Consider the following 18,153-nt stretch of genomic DNA (forward strand, 5'->3'; position numbering starts at 1 on the left):
TCAGAGCCTGGAGCCTGTTTCGGAGTCTGTGTCTCCCTCTCTCTCTGACCCTCCCCTGTTCACGCTGTCTCTCTCTCTCTCTCCTAGAAATAAATAAAAATATTTAAAAAAATAAAAATAAACATTAAAAATTTTTTAAAAAATAAATAAATTTGGTTTTTAAAATACTTGTATGTTTTTAATAAAAATATCAATAACCATTTGGCAGTCATCTTTATTTTCTAGTCAAAGGTACAGTAAAAAGAGGGCTAAGTTCTCAGATTACGATAGGGGCCTGGTAGGAGCGCCTGGATGGCTCCGTTGGTTGAGGGTCCGGCTTTGGATCAGGTCGTAATCTCACAGTTCTAGAGTTTGACCCCCACATTGGGCTCACTGCTGTCAGCCTGTCAGCGCAGAGCCTGCTTCAGATGCTCTATTCCCCTCCTCTGCCCCTCCCCAACTTGCGCTCCCCCAAAAAATAAATATTTAAAAAAGTATATATATAGGGGCCTGGTAAATAGCAACTAAAACAGATTAGCCAAGTACTTAAGACTTTTCTACACTGCTCAGGTAAAAATCTGAACAAAATCATTAATTGACATTTACCTACATGGAAAGTTAAATATAAAAGTCCCTGCTTTTCCAAGGCATTTTACTTATTTGTTTTATGTTTATTTATTTTTGAGGGAGAGAGCATGTGTGAGGTGGGGGTAGGGGTAGACAGAGAAGGAGACACAGAACCTGAAGCAGGCTCCAGGCTCTGAGCTGTCAGCACAGAGCCTGACACGGGGCGTGAACTCACGAGCCATGAGATCATGACCTGAGTCAGTTGAACGCTTAATTGACTGAACCACCCAGGCACCCTCCAAGACATTTTATATAAGCAAAGAAATAAAAAGTGGGGGAGGGTGTGGGAGGCTAAATAAATAAGCATGAGTCTGTAAAGCTTACTTCTCTTTTTGGTAAGAACACATTTTTTTAAATGTATTTTTTTAGTTTAAGTAATCTCTCCACCCAACATGGGGCTCTAACTCACAACCCTGAGATCAAGAGCCACATGCTTCACCCACCGAGCCAGCCAGGCACCCCTAAAGCTTACTGCTTTAATCTACCTACAAACGAGGTCTCCTATGTTAGTTTCCATGTACTTGGCACATAAGAGGCTTTATAATATAAATATTATAGACTGTTAATTTTAAAAACCATTTCATTCCACCAGGTTTTATACACATTAGTTATGTTTCATATTAGCTTGGAACACTGTTTTGGTGAATTTTTTTTAAGGAGGCGTCACTCCCAGAGCAGGGCTTGAACTCATGACCCTGAGATCCAGTCCTGAGCTAACAACAAGAGTCAGATGCCTAACCGACAGTGCCAACCAGGTACCTCCTGTTTCGGTGGGAGCTTTAGTATCACCTTTTATTAAAACAAAAATGTGTGCTAAATGTTATACCAGCACTGAAAAAGTGTTTTTAAAAGTCAAGTTTTAATCTTAATAACCAATGGAAGTCCCCACACTTACCGGGCCAGATTCCACATTTTTCTCCTGCCTACCAGCAGCTGCGGGGGGCGAAGGATGGAGCTTAGGGTGGGTGCAGCAGGATGCGGGGGACGCGGGAGGGGGCGCAGCAGAGGAAGGGGCAGGAAGGGGCGCGGCACCGTGGCTGCCCCCTGGCAGCGTGGCAGGTAGCCCTGACGGCTCAGGGACGTAAGAGACTGCACGTGGACACCAGCAACCACAGGGGCAAGACGGCATCAACCTGACCGTCTGTACAAAAGGCCTGAGGTGAGAGGCCGGTACACACAGCCAGTATTCACCGACTGGCATGGCGGAAGGGGCTCCTCCTTCAACACAAGGCGCTGTGGGGGGAAAAGAAGTTGGTAACGATAGCCACTCAGACCACAGGATCAACGCAAGCTTCGGGCAACGAGCATTCCTCTCTAGCTGGTCTCCAGGAGCAAAGGCTGACTCACTGGCTTAAAAGAATTAGTGAATAGGGGTGCCTAGGTGGCTCAGTCGGTTGAGCGCCCGACTTTGGCTCAGGTCATGATCTCACGGTTCGTGGGTTCAAGCCCCATGTCGGGCTCTGTGCTGACAGCTTAGAGCCTGGAGCCCGTTTCGGATTCTGTGTCCCTCTCTCGCTCTGCTCCTTCCCTGCTCATTCTCTGTCTCTCTCACTCTCTCAAGGATAAATAAACATTAAAAATTAAAAAAAAAAAAAGAATTAATGAATAAATGCAGCTAGATTTCCTTTTGGAAAAATAACCTATTACCATTTTTCATCTCACCCTCAATTTTATCTGCAAGTACCTGACACAGACAGTGCCAGAAGGCCGGCACTGGCTGTCTAAATGAAAACTATCCATTTCATAACCACCCCCAGCAACATTATCCACCAGAACAAAGGAAAGAAAATGCACTGTCATGCTGAAAAGCCACCAATGTATAATCTGTTCTGTCCTGAAATTCCAGACCATACCTGATTCTTATTCGAGCTTAAAGTCAAACTGTATCAACCAGAGTACAGATTTTCCTAAGAAAACTAAGTGAGCCTGAACACTTTTGACTCTAGAAGCACAACAGTAAGACACGGGCAACTAAAGCAGTCCGCCGACCCCAAAACTAAACATGGTGTTTTAAAATTTTAATCCAACTTAAAACTGAAATTGCTCTCCTTAAGGTCCAAGTGGTTTGCCACCTAAAATATAAACAAGATAGACAGCAGAATACAGCTCCCCCAGTGTCAAAGAGGAGCACATAGACAGCTAAGAGAGAAGAGAAAAATGCCCCCCTACATCCTCCTCCAATGATTGTCAGAAATGGTGGCCACGGACTCTACTGCCTGATAAAGAACAAGAATTCTCAAACTTTTTAGTCTCTAATTTAGTCTCTAAATTTCTAAAATTTACAACTTTTTATTTGTAAGCCTTCACAACCTTAAATTTTTTAGGACCCCAAAGACCTGTGGTTAATGTGAGGTGTATTTATCAATTTTAGTGTATTAGAAACTAAAACTAAGAAATTTTAATATTAAAATATCTTAATTAAATATGTTAAGCATTACTGTTAAACATACTTGTTAAAAATAATTTTTTTAATTAGTGACAGTACAAGTCTCCTTAATGTCGGTCTTAATAAAAGACAGCTCATATCTTTTTTTTCCTGCATTCAGTCTGTTACGACATCATCTGTCTGGAAAACTCCAAGGTAGACTTGTGAAGGAACTAGAGGAGACTTCATGGCCTTCCTGTTAGGGCTGCGGAAAGTGCCCAGAAGACCTCACTTTGAGAACCACTGCTAGAGGACAAGAGTGTAACTACACAGCACCTCACGCCTATCGCCTAGCGGGTGTTTGCCAGACTTACTTGCTGGATGTTCTTCTGCTTCTTGGGAAGAAGGCCTATTCCCACTCCTACCCCTAGTGAAACACTGCTCCAGACTCACCTCTGAAAAGGCACAACATAGTAAACAATTCAAGTGTTCCAGATTTCTTCAGAATTAGAAGAATTTTTATGTTCCTCCCCACCAAACATGATTCATATCCACTGAGCACAGACATGTACTGGGTTTTCTTATTTTACATCAGCTCTGGTGTTGAACTGACTTGGGTTAAAACGCTTGCTCTACCACTCTCTAAGCTAGGTGACTTGGGCTGATCACCTCATCCTCAGGGAGTCTGTTCTTTCATTTTGTAAAATGAAGCTAACATACCCTTGTACTGCACCAAACGGCAGGGCTTAAGTGAAATAATGCATTTCGGCACGGTGGCTGGTAAGAAAAATCTCTTTAGGTTACTAGTGCCCCCCTTCCCAGAGAAAGAAACCTGTGTGGTCAGAAAGCTCCTGGACTGTTTAACAGATGTTCCCTGCGCTTCCCTGTGCCACATCTCACCTGAACTGCCCTCTTCCCATCAAATCCTGACACAGCACATAAGCAGGAAGTAAACACCAATGTTATATTATTTTTATTCAATGCACACAAACACATGACCCGTTAAAGCATTCCTTCAGGGGTCGGGGAGGTGGGTTCTTTTACCAGCATTCTAGGACTCCAATATACTATCCATTTCTTCCAGTAAGGTCTTCCTAAAGTTCCCAAACAACATTCTCCTGTTGTTTCTTGTAACTCCATTAACACATACCGTACCCTAGGGAGGCAGAGGGAGATTTCACTACCGTAGTAAATGTGAAGACAAACTTAAGAAGTTGCACTGGCATCTTTGAAAATGGAGGAAGACACTGTAAATCCAGGAATACAGGTGGCCTTTGAAATGGACAAGAAAACAGATACTCCCCTCGGAGCCTCGGCAGAACCAGCCCTGCTGACACCTTGCTTTTAGCCCAGAGAAACGGATACGAGACTTTCAACCTCTAGAACCGTAAGGTAACAAGTTTTCCGTTGTTTTAAGCCACTAAAAGTTGGGTAATTTGTTACAGCAGCAATTGGACACTAATACACCCACTAAAATAAATATTCCCTAAGAAGATGGTCGATTTCCTGTCTACCACTTTTCCCCCAGTGCCCAGACCAGTCTCTGGTACAGTGAACACTCAAACGATTGCTAAGTAACAAGTACTAATTCCAATCACTTGATAACGGATTCCCCAAGACAAAGGCAAAAGCATGAGGAAGACTTAAAGTGAATGAACCATGACAGAGACGTCACCCCTAAAGGAGGAGACAGCACAGAATTTCTGACCCTGAGAGTGAGGTCCTAATATGAGGGCTCATCCCTGAGCCAGACACTGTGCTAGAAGCTTTGTATATATTATCCCATCTAATCTGCACAATATCCTTCCAATATGCTCATCTCATAAACAACATAGAAGCCCTTAGAGATGAAGAAACTTGCCTGATGAATTAAGAATTGAACCCGGGAGTAACTGGTTACAAACCTCTTGCTTTTCTTACTAACCCATACCCAGGAACTCACATTTCAAAGTACAGCCAACCCTCCAGCAACACGGGTTTGAAATGCAGTCCACTAATACACAGCTTTTTCAAAAACCACAGAATTATAAATGTATTTCTCTTCCTCTCAGTATTATGATCTTCCTATTTTCTCTAGCTTCCTTTATTGTAGAATATACAACACATATACAAAATAGGTTTTAATTGACTGTTTATGTTAACGGTAAGACTTCTGGTCAACAGCAGGCTATTAGTTAAGTTGTGGGGGAGTCAAAAGTTATACTTGAATTTTTGACTGTGCAGGGGGGATGGTGTCACTAACCTCCTCATTGTTTAAGAGTCAACTGTACTTGTCACATACATTTTCTAATTTTATCTTTATTGTAAACTTAAGAGATAGGTGTTATTCCCATTTAGCAAATCAAAAACCTAGTTTACAGGTTCACTAATTTCCCCAAAGTCTCTAACTAGAATGTTAACTCAGGATTTGATTCCAGGTGCTTTGATCAGAAAGAGATTCTGTTACACAATAAAGTTCTAGTTAAAAATTCTTTCTGTAATATTCTCCTAAATTTCAGTTGATTTTATTGAATCTGTGAAATTTAAGCCCCTGTAATTATATTCCTGGGAAACCAGCAGATCTGCAGTTTGCCTCATACCTAATCTCTGTAATTATCTATTGGTCAATTCTTTTTTCCTTCAAGGTAAGCTGTCACTTTAATTTCAAAGTGATGTAGCAGCTAAGGTGGTCACAGTAAACACAGAAACAAGTGGTCATGATTTAGATTTTAAAAGCTGTTAATTTTAGAGAAGGTCCCAAAAATTACTTTCCCCTCAAATCCATACATTCTCTATTAATGCTTTTAGTCAAGTCTCCAATACTCTGTAAAGACACTGAGCAATTAGCAGAGCAATCGAGTGAGGAGTAAAAAAATGAGGCAGAATTCTCTTGCTACTCAAAAATTCTTTTCCTCTAATGGCAAATCTCTGGAAAACCCAAGGAACTTTGTTGCCACAGACAGGCTAAAATGAGGATCAGTGAAACCAAATGAAACTTTCATGACTTAACAGTCATCAAATCAAAGGGTGGCAGACACCAGGAAGGTTAGCATTTCTTCATGAAAAAGGGGAAAGAGGGGTGCCTGGGAGGCTCAGTCAGTTAAGCATCTGATTTGATTTGGGCTCAGGTCCTGATGTTTGAGCTCTGCATTGGGACTCACAGTGTGGAGCCTGCCTGAGATTCTTGCTTTCTCTCTCTCTCTCTCTCTGCCCCTCCCCTGCATCCCCATGCTCCCTCTCTCTCAAAATAAATAACTTAAAAGAAGAAGAAGAAGAAGAAGAGGAGGAGGAGGAGGAGGAGGAGAAGGAATGGCTACTTTTTTTTTAAATTTTTTAATGTTTATATGTTTTTAAGAGAGAGAGAAAAGGAGGGAAGGAGAGAGAGAGGGAGGGAGAGAGCACACAAGTGAGCACACAGCAGAAGAGACACAGAATCCAAAGCAGACTCCAGGCTCTGAACTCTCAGCATAGAGCCCAATGCGGGGCTCAAACTCACAAACCGTGAGATCATGACTTGAGCCAAAGTCGGACTGTTTAACCAACTGAGCCACCCAGGTCCCCCAGGAATGGCTACTTTAGAAAACAGCTGAACGAGCTTCATGAGAATTTTCTATTTTGGCTAAAAACCTCAACTATTACTAAAGAACCTGCCCCCAAAACACATTAGGATCACTCCTGTCCTTCTTGATGTCATTTATTCAGTCTTTGGACTTTCTTTCCCTGTACCACACAAGACTTAGGAAACTTTATGGTTACTTCTGTGCAAGACAGATACTTATCCACTTGCCAAATAATGCCTAATGGCAAAATCCACTACTACCAAGGATTAAGTTCCTATAGGGATGAAAAAAAGCAGCCTGGGGGCTCCTGAGTGGCTCAGTCAGGTAAGCGGCCACTCTCAGTTTCAGCTCAGGTCATGATCTCAGTTCATGAGTTCAAGTCCCACGTGCTCTGCACTGACAGCTTGAGGCCTACTTCCAATTCTGTCTGCCCGAACCCTGCTCACGGTCTCTCTCAAAATAAATAAGTAAACTTCATTTTTAATGTTTACTTATTTTTTTAAGAGAGGAAGTGTGAGTGGGGGAGGGACAAAGAGAGAGGGGGACAAAGGATCTGAAGTAGACCCTGCACTGACAGCAGCAAGCCAGATGCAGGGCTCCAACTCCCGAAAGCTCATGACCTGAGCTGAAGTCTGGACAAGGACGCTCAACTGACTAAGCCATCCAGGTGCCCCACATAAATAAACTTAAAAACAGAAACAGCCTATGGGCAACTCAGTCCATAGAGCAAGTGACTGGATCTCCAGGTCCTGAATTCAAGCCCCACATACAGCATGGGGAGGGAGGGAGGGAGAGAAGAAGGGAGGAAGGAAGGGGAGAAAGAGAGACAGAGCAAGCAGCTTACAAATAGACATGCACTGCACCTTCAAAATTGTATTCCTAAAGACCCAAATTTTTGGCATAACTTCTAAGTAAGATTGTAATTCATAACTGAAAGCAACAATAAGAAAAAAGTCTTTATGGTGAACTAAAGAACATACGGGCAAATTATGTATTTCAGCGTAAAGAGAGATAGTTTCCACACATTTAAAGCCCTAATAAGAAACAAAATTGGGGGCACCTGGGTGGCTCAGTCGGTTAAGCCTCCGACTTCGGCTCAGGTCATGATCTCACGGTTCGTGGGTTCGAGCCCCACGTCGGGCTCTCTGCTGACAGCTAGCTCAGAGCCTGAAGCCTGTTTCAGATTCTGTGTCTCCCTCTCTCTCTGACCCTCCCCTGTTCACACTGTCTCTCTCTCTCTCTCAGAAATAATTTAAAAAAAAAAAACACACAAAATTGAACTGGGAATATTCAAGGCTGTTACATAATCAAACACCACTGATTCTGAAGGTCAATCTGTGTACCAGCAGCAACCACAAAGGGTCTAGAAACTAGAGGCTACAGAAGAAATTAACCAAGTAGATAAAAACTATAACCGTTGGCCTCTATTTGGCCTCCAGATGGAGAATACCTTTGCTATCTCTGACCAATCCCTACTTACCTTTCAGCACACACTTAATTGATGCCTCAACTATCTACCGTAGGGACTGTTTTGTCTAATCACAGGAGAAACTGCTTAGAATATGTATACCCACACAATCTTATACAGTCCTCTTTGCAATGAAGCATGGCATCCAGATTTTTTTAAATAGTATTGCTTATTCACTGACCTATGTATAACATCTTTCTCAACCTTCTTTTTTTAAACACCCACTCTTTCCCCAACCTTGTCAGAGACTTATATGGGATTCCTTAGGTTCCCTGTAACAAAGGAAGCAATGCAGTACCACAGAACATCATAACATTGAGTTTTGGTAAATTATCAAATGCCTTTTAACTTACGAAATTCAGAACTTTTATTGATAAACTCTTAAAGGGCATTCAAAAAAAATTTTTTCCCGTGAGCACGCCAATATTTTTTAGGAACAGAAGATCATGACAACTTCATAAACTACCAAAAAAATACACTGCACAGTAAAACATCTGATGTTTCAAAAATACTTTTTTACTTTACATGAAATACAATATGTGCTTCTTCTTGGATTTTACTCTCCATTTTGAAATACTTTAGAAACGCCACAAAATACAGCCTATACTAAGAACAAAAGCCCCTAGTATGAGTTTGTGATCATAGCCTCTGAAATTTCAAAAGTTGCCACAATATTTTTCCAGTCCTGTAAACTTAAAGATATAACTCCTTGTTTCCTGCCAGGAAAACTGGGATCATTTCCCTCACCCACTTGGTTAATATTAGTCGGCTCTAATATCGGCAGCCTGTCTTGGTCAAGCCTTATTCTCGCAAAACCATCCCTTATAATGAAAGAAACATAAAATATATTCTCCACAGTACGAGAAAAAGAGTTTGGATCAATCACAAACTCAAAGTAGGACACGGGAGTATCAGGATACTTTTGAAAGTAAGTTTGCAACAATCCCAAGATTCTTTCTACTTCTTTTTCTGTTGCCTCTTGATTATTACTCAGGTCCAACTTCCTCAGCTTTTGAGGCATTGCCCCATTTTCTTCCATCTTGTGAGTTTTCTTCTGGTGTTCAAGTCGGGGTTTTGGTGCAGAAGGCTTACACCCGAACGAACCAAAAATAAAGTGGAATGTTTCAGCTCGCAATATCCAGGATGTCGCTTCCTTCTGTACCGTCTCCCAGAAGGAGAGAGCTATGTTATCATCACAGGCGCTGAATTCATCGCGTTCATCAACTTCCACCCAGTTCAGGCCCACAAAGATAAACAGAAAGTCACAAAACGCTACTTGATTAAAAAAGCTCATATCACAGTTTAGTTGCTTTGCTTTTTCTTTACCCAAATCAGAAGCCAAAACCAGAAACTGGGCATCCAGCGCGGCCTCTCTGGTTCGGCTCACTCCATCAAACAGCATGTTGGCTTCCTCAAGGGCCTCGGTCAACGAGTCGCTCACGCTCGCCGTGTTCACGAAGTCCTCACGGTTCTGCTGGACGCTGTAGATGAGCTGCCGGTACTGCCTGCGGATCTTCCGGCATTTCTCCTCATCATCCGCAAGCCCCAGGAGGTATGGGTCTATGTTGGCCTCCCAGCAGCTAAGGTCGTCAGAGCAGCCGTTAGCGCCCGCCGCCACTTCCTTCATCGGCTCTTCCTCGTCCACCGGCCGCTTCGCCGAGAACGCCCGACCAGCGACGGTTCCCGCGGGCTCCTCTCCTTCCTCTACGCCTCCCCTCAAGGTGTCTTCTTCCCCAGACATTGCGGAGACCGGAGCGCTCAGCTGACACACAGCTAACAGCGTTCGCTACGTTTCCGACCACGGCGGAAATTGAAGGGGGTCCGCGGGAGCAGAGGACAGCGCCCATGCGCACTGGCCGTAGCCCGAGGCCCCGCCCCCAGCTCGCGCTGGCTGCCTGCGGCCGGCCCCGCGGAGCCCAGAATTGCGCGTTCGCTACCGAACGCGTGCAATAATGGGCCCCCGAGACACACTGCAGTAATATCCGCGGCTCAACAGAGAGCGATTCTTTTAGCAATTACTGACCATGCCATCTAGCTTTCAAAGACCTACCTAGACAATCATGGCAAAATGGGGGAGGGGAAGGCGAAAGGTCCTGCACTTTAAAACATAAGCGGTCACGTACTGCAGTTAGGTCAGCCTGTATTTCGTTCTTAATCTGATTAAAAGGTAGGGTCCTTGGGGTTTGGGTTTCTTGAGCACTAAATCTGGCTGTGTTGCAAACTCCCCATAAAGCCAAGCACTGTGAGTTGCTGAACCTCTGCTACAAATAGGCAGAACTCTCAGAGTTCACTTACAAGGCTGTTTGGAATTCATTCTTCATCATACAAATGTTTATTGGATTAATTACCTTCGCGGGCCCTCAAAACCCAGCCCCTTCCAACCTAGGGCAGATGCAGTCACGAGGCAAGAGAGTGTCCACTAGCACATGAGCGAAGGTGGTGGCTGGTGGGGCAATAGTCAAGTGACCTTTGGTTCTCCACCACCCAAGGGTGGAAGATTAAAATGGTAGTCTCTACAAAAGAGAGGTTTATTTGGAAGCTTGCCAAAAGCTAAAGACCACAGACTGAATGGAGAGCAAATCTGAACCCTAAAAGGTAAGCAAAGCTATACAGACTTTAAACACGATCTGTTGCAAGAACATGGAAGCTAATGGTGGAAATGGAGTGCTGACCTTGGAAAATTCACCTCCTAGTTCACTGGGAATCCCCTCATGGTGGGGAGAAAGGGCTTGGCTCATCAGTCTCATAAGCAGCAAAGTAGATGTAACAATAAGGAATACATTTTGTTTTTAAAGAGAACAAAAAAAGTGCACTCTCAACCCAGAGCAAAACCTTTTCACTTCAAGAGGTGCCCCTTTAATTGGGAGTTGGGGGAGACAAACACCACAGTGTACATTTAAGTTTCAAGGCCCCAGAAGGTAAATCAGCCTTACCTTCCTTCCAATGCATCTAGACTTGTTCATTTTTCCTTGTCTTTAATAGTAAGTTTCTTCCAAATGTGTGAACAGTAAAACCTACTCTTCACCATTATTTTAAGTATAGTTATAATTCAGGGGGTGAAATGCACATTTTTCAAAAACACCAAGCATTATAGTTACTCATCCACATATATTATCCTGCTCTATTAGACTGAACTTCTCTAAAGCAAGAATCTGGTTTTAAATCTTCCAAGCAAAGCTGTGTTCACATGGATGGATACACTGGAGTATGCATATTTGAATGTATAAATTAATGTAGATGAAAACTTTGTTCCAGCCCCTACTGCAAGTTATTTGGCAGCAAAAGATTAATTTCACAAATTAGTGGGAAAAAATGGATCCAACACACTGAGAAAAGTTGACTGCTTTTCAGAAAGCCAGCTTTAACTCTTCTCCAAAAGTTAAAAGCAAGAGAAAAACAAAGGTGGCCCCCAGTGTCATCAAAGGGCCATATTTTCTTCCTCAAGTCTGGCCAACTATTTAAATCTATGTTAAATCTTAGATAAAAACACATAATTAATTCCAAGTTCCAAATCCAAAAATGTTTCCTTTTATAGTTAACCATATTCCTGGGAGCTTCTGATATCCTTTTCAAATCCAGTGAAAGCAATTTATATAGGAACTCCAAAAGATAAGCCAAGCTTCCCACCCCAAGGTGCCTATCTTCTCCTGTCTCAGAGGAAGGAAAACAGGCTGACACCAATTTGCTCCATACAGAGCCTTTCATCTAAGAATTTCAAAATGGTCTAGAAAAATAATTCTCCCAAACTACTTATAAAGTATTACTAATACCATTTACAGGGATTTCTCAGGAGATAATAGCCCACACAACTTGCTCAGAGCAACAGAACACATCAGACAAGCATCATATTATTAAGAAGTGATTTCCAGTGCTGAATTCTATGCTGGATTCCTGTCCTTAAGAACCTTGGTAACATGTAACTTAGATCATCCTCAGAAAGACAGACTTGTGGGGTGCCTGGCTGGCTCAGTCGGGAAAGCATGTGACTCCTCATCTCGGCGTCATGAGTTCCAGCCCCACACTGGGTGTAGAGATGAATTACATAAATAAATAAACTTTTAAAAAAAGCCATACTTGCATTATATTGTCTTTTTAACTCTGCCTTTAGAGCACAAGTGTTAAATGTTGCTACAAAGCAAAAATCTCAAGTCTAACAATTTTCTTTAATCTTTTAAAGAATGAGATTTCTATACTTGTGAATCCTGAAATCACTAAATAGCAAGTTTTTACTCTAAGGTCCAATTACTCATAATAAGTATATAAATGCAGCTTAAAAAGAACACCAATACATACGTTCAGTTATACTGGTAAGAGACAGCACAAGTGAGCTAGTGCTTTGAAGAAATCACCGAGGTCTGCCTTCATTCAGTAAGACGAGTTCAGGCAACCACAGCACACAGCCTGGCCTCCAAGACAATTCAGCTCTTCTCCTCCCTCTTTTTCCCTCGTTCAGGAGTCGCTGCCAACAGCTCAATATGGCCCCATATTTCCTTTCTTCTTTCCTTCAGTGTTTTCCTATCTTCCAGTGCCTCGCTAGGAGTCCGGCCTCCTTCAAGCCCCAGCTCTTCAACCGTTTATACGCTGCCTAGACTCTCTCCAGGATAGCTAGGGCTTGATCTCAGATAGACACAGTCACTGCCAACAGACACCCTGTGACTAAATACTTCACTTGAAGTGAGTCTCCTCTGGCCCCTACCATCACCCATTCATTCAACAAATTATTTACTGAATGCATACTAGGCGTTAAAACACACACACACACACACACACACACAGAAGGTACAAAAATAAATCACTTTTGTCCTAGAGGAGCATGCACTTAGTAGGCACAGAGGAATGCAGCTCCACTCCACAAACATTTAATGAATGAATGCCTATTTGCCAGAGCTACGCTAGAAATACCAAGATTTGCATGGGCTCAGCTCAGAATCATGAGCACACAGTCACACTGGGGAGCTCAGGCACGTATCCCAGTAGCTGTAACACAAAGCCAAGTGCCAGGAAGTAGGAGCACCACACAGTGAACTTCACAGACAGGCCTGGATTCCATTCCTGGTTCTGCCACTTTCCCTAGCTATGTAATCCCGGCAGGTTCCTTAAATTCCCAGGGCCCCCTTTTTCTCATCTGGAAACCCGGATAAAACCACCTTCTGCAGAGGACCACTGTGAGAATTTAATCAGTGAGGCATTACGGCATTCAGAGCAGACATCCAATAAAAGGTAGCTATTATCATTAACAGGCGTGTTCGTTTAAATATTTTTTGAACTCTAATATAGCCCTGGGATCCTAGGCACCAAGAAGACTAACTCCACTGTTGATACGTAAGCCAAACAATTATAATTGGCAGGATTCTTCCTTTTCCAGAGATAAGAATTCGTGGGGGTGCTGTGGGAGCACCGAGGGAAAAAATGGGCAAATCTGGCCTTGTACTCTAACACAGGGGGCCAGTTGGAAAAATGCCTCAGCACAGGAAGATAAATCGGAAACGGAAATGAACAGCGGAGAGACATTTTAGGGGCTCCCGCTGCAGTGCTAGCCCCACTGCAGGTAGGTAAGGGAAGCGAGCCAGAGCTAACCAGAGAGGCAGGTGGGGGCCAGGCCTGGGAGGACACAGAAGGCCAAGCTAAGGAGTGTGCCCTTTACCCTGGATGCGGACCCAGGGGCATGAAGAAGCAATCAGAGGTGACTACAACCGCACACAGACTGGAAGGGGAGGGAGAGCGAAGTGGGAGGCCTGGGCAGAAGCCTCTCTGACAGGCAGTGGGCACGTATGGGAGAAGCAAGCAGTCAGGCCCTGGCATGGGAGTCGCCGGAAGAGGCCAGAGGCGGTCCGAAGCCAGGACCCCCAGAGCAGCAGCGCTGCTTGGAGGGAAAATGAACAGCAAGGAAGACGTATGTGCTGTCAGTTCAAGCAGAAGGAAAGGGGATGGGGTCTCAACGTGGACTCACAACTAGTAAACAGTTGACTATATAAATCAGGCCCAGATAAATTTATTTGTGGTCCTAACAGTCCAGGCCTCTTAAATCTTGTTAGTCCTTAGCATCAGCCAATCTTCCAGTCTCTCCCACCTCTCCTCGGGCCTCAAGCTCCACTCGGCCACAGCAGGTAGGCTACGTCTCCCCAGAAGGATCAGAGCAGAGGAAAGAATCAAAAGAAAGTTCTCTGCCCATTTTGACAGAGTATTAAGAAAGAAGAGGGAAGGTTGGGGAATTATTAAATTACCACTCAGTTCCTGATGTCTATTAAGAATCTGGTTTCTGGTAACTTTAGAAGTTGGGCTTGAAGGGAGGAAACCTGACTTTCCTTGAGTGTCTACCCGCACAGCCGGGACCGCGGGGCCGAGTCTCGGCTCGACAGGATCGCACCTGAGCCCCTCCTACGACTGCCTCCGTAACTCACCTGGTACCCGGGCACTGCCGTATGTCTGGCTTCTCTCCTACCTGGACCCTGAAGAAATGAAGTCTCGTGTTGCCAGTGTCAGTCTTCTCTCCCCAAGACTATGATCTCAACCTACTCGCCTTAATTCTGTCCTGCACTCAGTATCCCCATAAACACTTTTTCATGCACTTTGCTCTTCCTCTCAATACCACCACCAAGCATTTATACAAGTGGTTTCAAATCTCTGGGATCCTGCAGACACTGACTCACATACAAGAAAGGCTCCCTGTAAGTATACTTGCAATCTTGCCCTTAGGAACTAAAATTTTATGGGGCGCCTGGGTGGCTCATTTGGCTAAGTGTCCGACTTCAGCTCAGGTCATGATCTCACGGTTCAGTGGGTTTAGCTGGCATGACCAGCATCGGGCTCTCTGCTGTCAGTGCAGGGGCTGCCTCCCTCCTCTGTCTCCCTTTCTCTCGCTCAAAAAAAACAAACATTAGGGCGCCTGGGGGGCTCAGCCAGTTAAGCATCAGACTTCAGCTCAGGTCATGACCTCACAGTTTCTGGGTTTGAGCCGGGAGGCATTGAGCTCTACACTGACAGCTTGGAGCCTGGGACCTGCTTCAGATTCTGTGCTTCCCTCTCTCTCTGCCCCTCCCCTGCCCATGCTCTGTCTCTGTCTCTGTGTGTGTGTGTCTTTCTCTCTCAAAAATAAACAAACATTTCTAAAAATTTTTAAATAAACATTAAAAGAAAAAGGAAGAAAAAAAGGAACTGAAATGTTTATGAAAGCCAGATGTCTTTGAGCACAGGAATTCTATTCATTGTTCTTAGAATTTAGTAGGCCCCCTAGTTCCAATGTCACACCTGCACATTCTAGCCCTGGCCACTGACAGCACTGGCCTCTATTTTTCTATTCAGGTGTGAAGTGTTACTGGCCTGTTGAGTTACCATTTGCCATCTTCCAACGAATATCCTTTGGGTATTAAAAAGTAGTACTTTGGGGGCACCTGGGTGTCTCAATTGGTTAGGTGGAGTCAGACTCTGATTTTGGCTCAGATCATGATCTCATGGATTATGGATTCGAGTCCTGCGACAGGCTCTGTGCTGCCGGTGCGGAGCCTGCTTGAGTTTCTCTCTCCTTCTCTCTGCCCCTCCCCTGCTCATGCTCTCGCATGCACACTTGCTCTCTCTCAAAATAAATACATAAATGAATAAGCCTTGAAAAAAAAATAGTACTTTGTTTGGTTTTCCCCAATTCTAATTATTTAGCAACCCATCCTGACCAAACTACCTCCTACGTTAAAGTAAGTCTCAAATGTGAGATTTAGCCTAAGAATTACTTGAGGGGACTTGCTTCAAATCAATTAAAAGGCAGATCCCAGCCCCTTCCAGAAGGCTCCCTTAAGAAGACCTCAGGTAAAGCCCAGGCATGCGCATTTAACAAGCACTCCAGGGGATTCGGTGCAGGTGGCCCAGAGACTAGTTTCCTGCAACACACTTCCTTAACGCTTTCATCATCCGGTAGGGAGTCAGCTAGACTTAGCAGTTCCTTCCAGCGGCTTCTCACTCCTTGCCTTCCCTAGTGCACTGTGGGCACAAGGTAGGTTTTGTGCTGCTGCTGCTGCTGTGTTTACCGAGGGGAAAGGGAGACAAAGGAAGAAACAAGGGGAGAAAAGAAAAGCAGGCATTTTAAAGAGCTCCCTCTCCCCTACTTGCAATTAAAGTATAAAATCTTAACCAATTTTTTAAGGTGTGAACTTTAGAATTATAACACTAATTCCATAAATCCAATCCTCCACTAAATAAATGCTCTTCTCCACTCAAACCCAATGCTCCCTAAAGATTTTCAGAACCTACCACTTAGCCCCAAACTGGGACAACAGCTGGCTAGAAATTCACAACCATTTGAAACCAGTGGCCCTTACTTTGTTGTGTGTTAGCACTCATTAGAAACCAAAAATAATGATACAAAGTAGAGTGGCGAGCTTACCTTAAAAGGTGTGCTAAATAATATTTTTTATTTTAATTATGACTTGGTGGTATACTTTTCAATCTTGGCACTGCACCTCACTAAATGTCTGAAATTAACTGTGATCAATGGATTGAAAACATCAGATCATATCAATAAAGTGGGTTCAAAGCTTGTAAGAACAGTGGAACATTTTAACTCCCAATGATACTAAAACCAGAACCATCTGCAGAATTTATATAAAGGTCAAACGCCATATAACTTTTTAAGTGCAAATATATGACACAGGTGGAGAAAACAGAACAATCCAGACAGAAAGTAATATTAATAGAACTTTTGTCTCATTTTACTGGCAAACTGAAGTTGACTAATACACTATACTTTCAATCGAGCTAAAAGCCTTTATGGGGCGCCTGGGTGGCTCAGTTGGTTGACGTCGACTTCAGCTCAGGTTATGATCTCACGGTTCGTGGGTTCAAGCCCCACATCGGGCTCTGTGCTGACAGCCAGCTCAGAGCCTGGAGCCTGTTTCGGATTCTGTATCTCCCTCTCTCTCTCTCTCTGACCCTCCCCTGCTCATGCTGTCTCTTTCCCTCTCTCAGAAATAAATAAAACATTTAAAAAAATTTTTTAAGCCTTTTTATCCTTTCATTATTTTCCATTTGTCTTTGAAGTCTATCTGTACTTCCTATTTCATCACCCATTCTTCAAAAATGGTAAACAAGGTTTTTTTTAGAAGAAAAGGTAGTAAATAAAAATGCAAATTAACTGTCTTCCTAAATATGCACACACCTAGGTAGATTTTTTACTTTTAACCTGAGGCCTCAGATTTCCTTCCAAGAAGGCGACGTTCAAGTGTGAGTTCCATTTCCTAAGAATTACACGGATACAGACAGACAAGGACAGAAAGACAATCAGCAAAACTCAAAGCAGCTGTTATCAAGGTGCTGAGCCTGAGGCTTTCTAACCTGGTAACCAACCACACTTGATGTATAACGTCACCCACGCTGTCTCCAACAGGGCACCGGGCCTCCAAGCATTTTGCCAGTACGTTAGCCATGACCCTTCCGCCCCACAGTGCGGGGTCCTAAGCGAGGGCTGACGCCGCGCCTGCCACCCGTCAGAGTAAACGTTTCTTTCTCCCTTTCCCGCCACCCAATTGTTAACTCTGGGCTAGAAAAGCGACAGCAGAAAGGAAATGAACTCACTCCAGGAGCTTACAGGTTACTCTCCCCAGAGCCTGGGGCTTCTGGGTGTCCCCCCTAGAGAATTAAGAGAAAGAAGATAGGGACCGACAAAGATAATGCATTTCCTGATCCGCTTTGCTCAGGACTTCTACAAACAACTCACTTTTCAGCAGTTTACACTGCTGCTAAAATCCTTTGAAGTTATTTAGACTGATTCGGAGGCGCGAAGGAAGGGGAAGCCGGGAAGGGAAAGATGTTCTGAACGCGTATTTTTGAGGATGAGAAGTTACACATTCCCTCGCAAGCCGCCCAGCTCCGAATTTACCCGCCGTCTCGGCCACTTGCAGCAACACGTGAGCCGGCCCCCTGGTGCTGCTTTGTCGCTTTTAAGGACGCGCTCCGTTGGGAGCTTCGTTCACATCCACCCCCGGCCTGAAAGGCGGGCCGCGAGCACGGGGGTGGGGGGGGCTCCGGGGGCCGCCTCCCGGGGCAGGCGGGGNCCGCTGCACAAACACCACCGGCACGTCGGTCTCCGAGGTCAGCTCCGAGAGCGCTCTCTCCAGGCCCCCGGCGTCCTCTGCGGCACAGAAGCAGAGGGGGGCGCGGGTCAGCCTCGCCGCCGCCGCCGGAAGTGC

At 44.3% G+C, this 18,153-nt stretch overlaps 1 protein-coding gene across 1 annotated transcript; it reads right to left on the minus strand.

Moving 5' to 3' along the window:
* Positions 1 to 8,320: 8,320 nt before the first annotated feature.
* On the minus strand, positions 8,321 to 9,846 carry EID3 (EP300 interacting inhibitor of differentiation 3). Its single transcript, XM_077778538.1, has one exon. The coding sequence runs from the start codon at positions 9,717 to 9,719 to the stop codon at positions 8,601 to 8,603; it is 1,119 nt and encodes a 372-aa protein (XP_077634664.1). The 5' UTR covers positions 9,720 to 9,846; the 3' UTR covers positions 8,321 to 8,600.
* Positions 9,847 to 18,153: the final 8,307 nt, after the last annotated feature.

Source organism: Crocuta crocuta, unplaced genomic scaffold (assembly GCF_008692635.1).
Source record: "Crocuta crocuta isolate KB4526 unplaced genomic scaffold, BGI_CrCroc_1.0 scaffold705, whole genome shotgun sequence".
Classification (NCBI taxonomy): Eukaryota; Metazoa; Chordata; class Mammalia; order Carnivora; family Hyaenidae; genus Crocuta; species Crocuta crocuta.

Excerpts from the sequence above, each read along its gene's own strand:
- EID3 (XM_077778538.1), bottom strand. The coding sequence starts at position 9,719 with ATGTCTGGGGAAGAAGACACCTTGAGGGGAGGCGTAGAGGAAGGAGAG.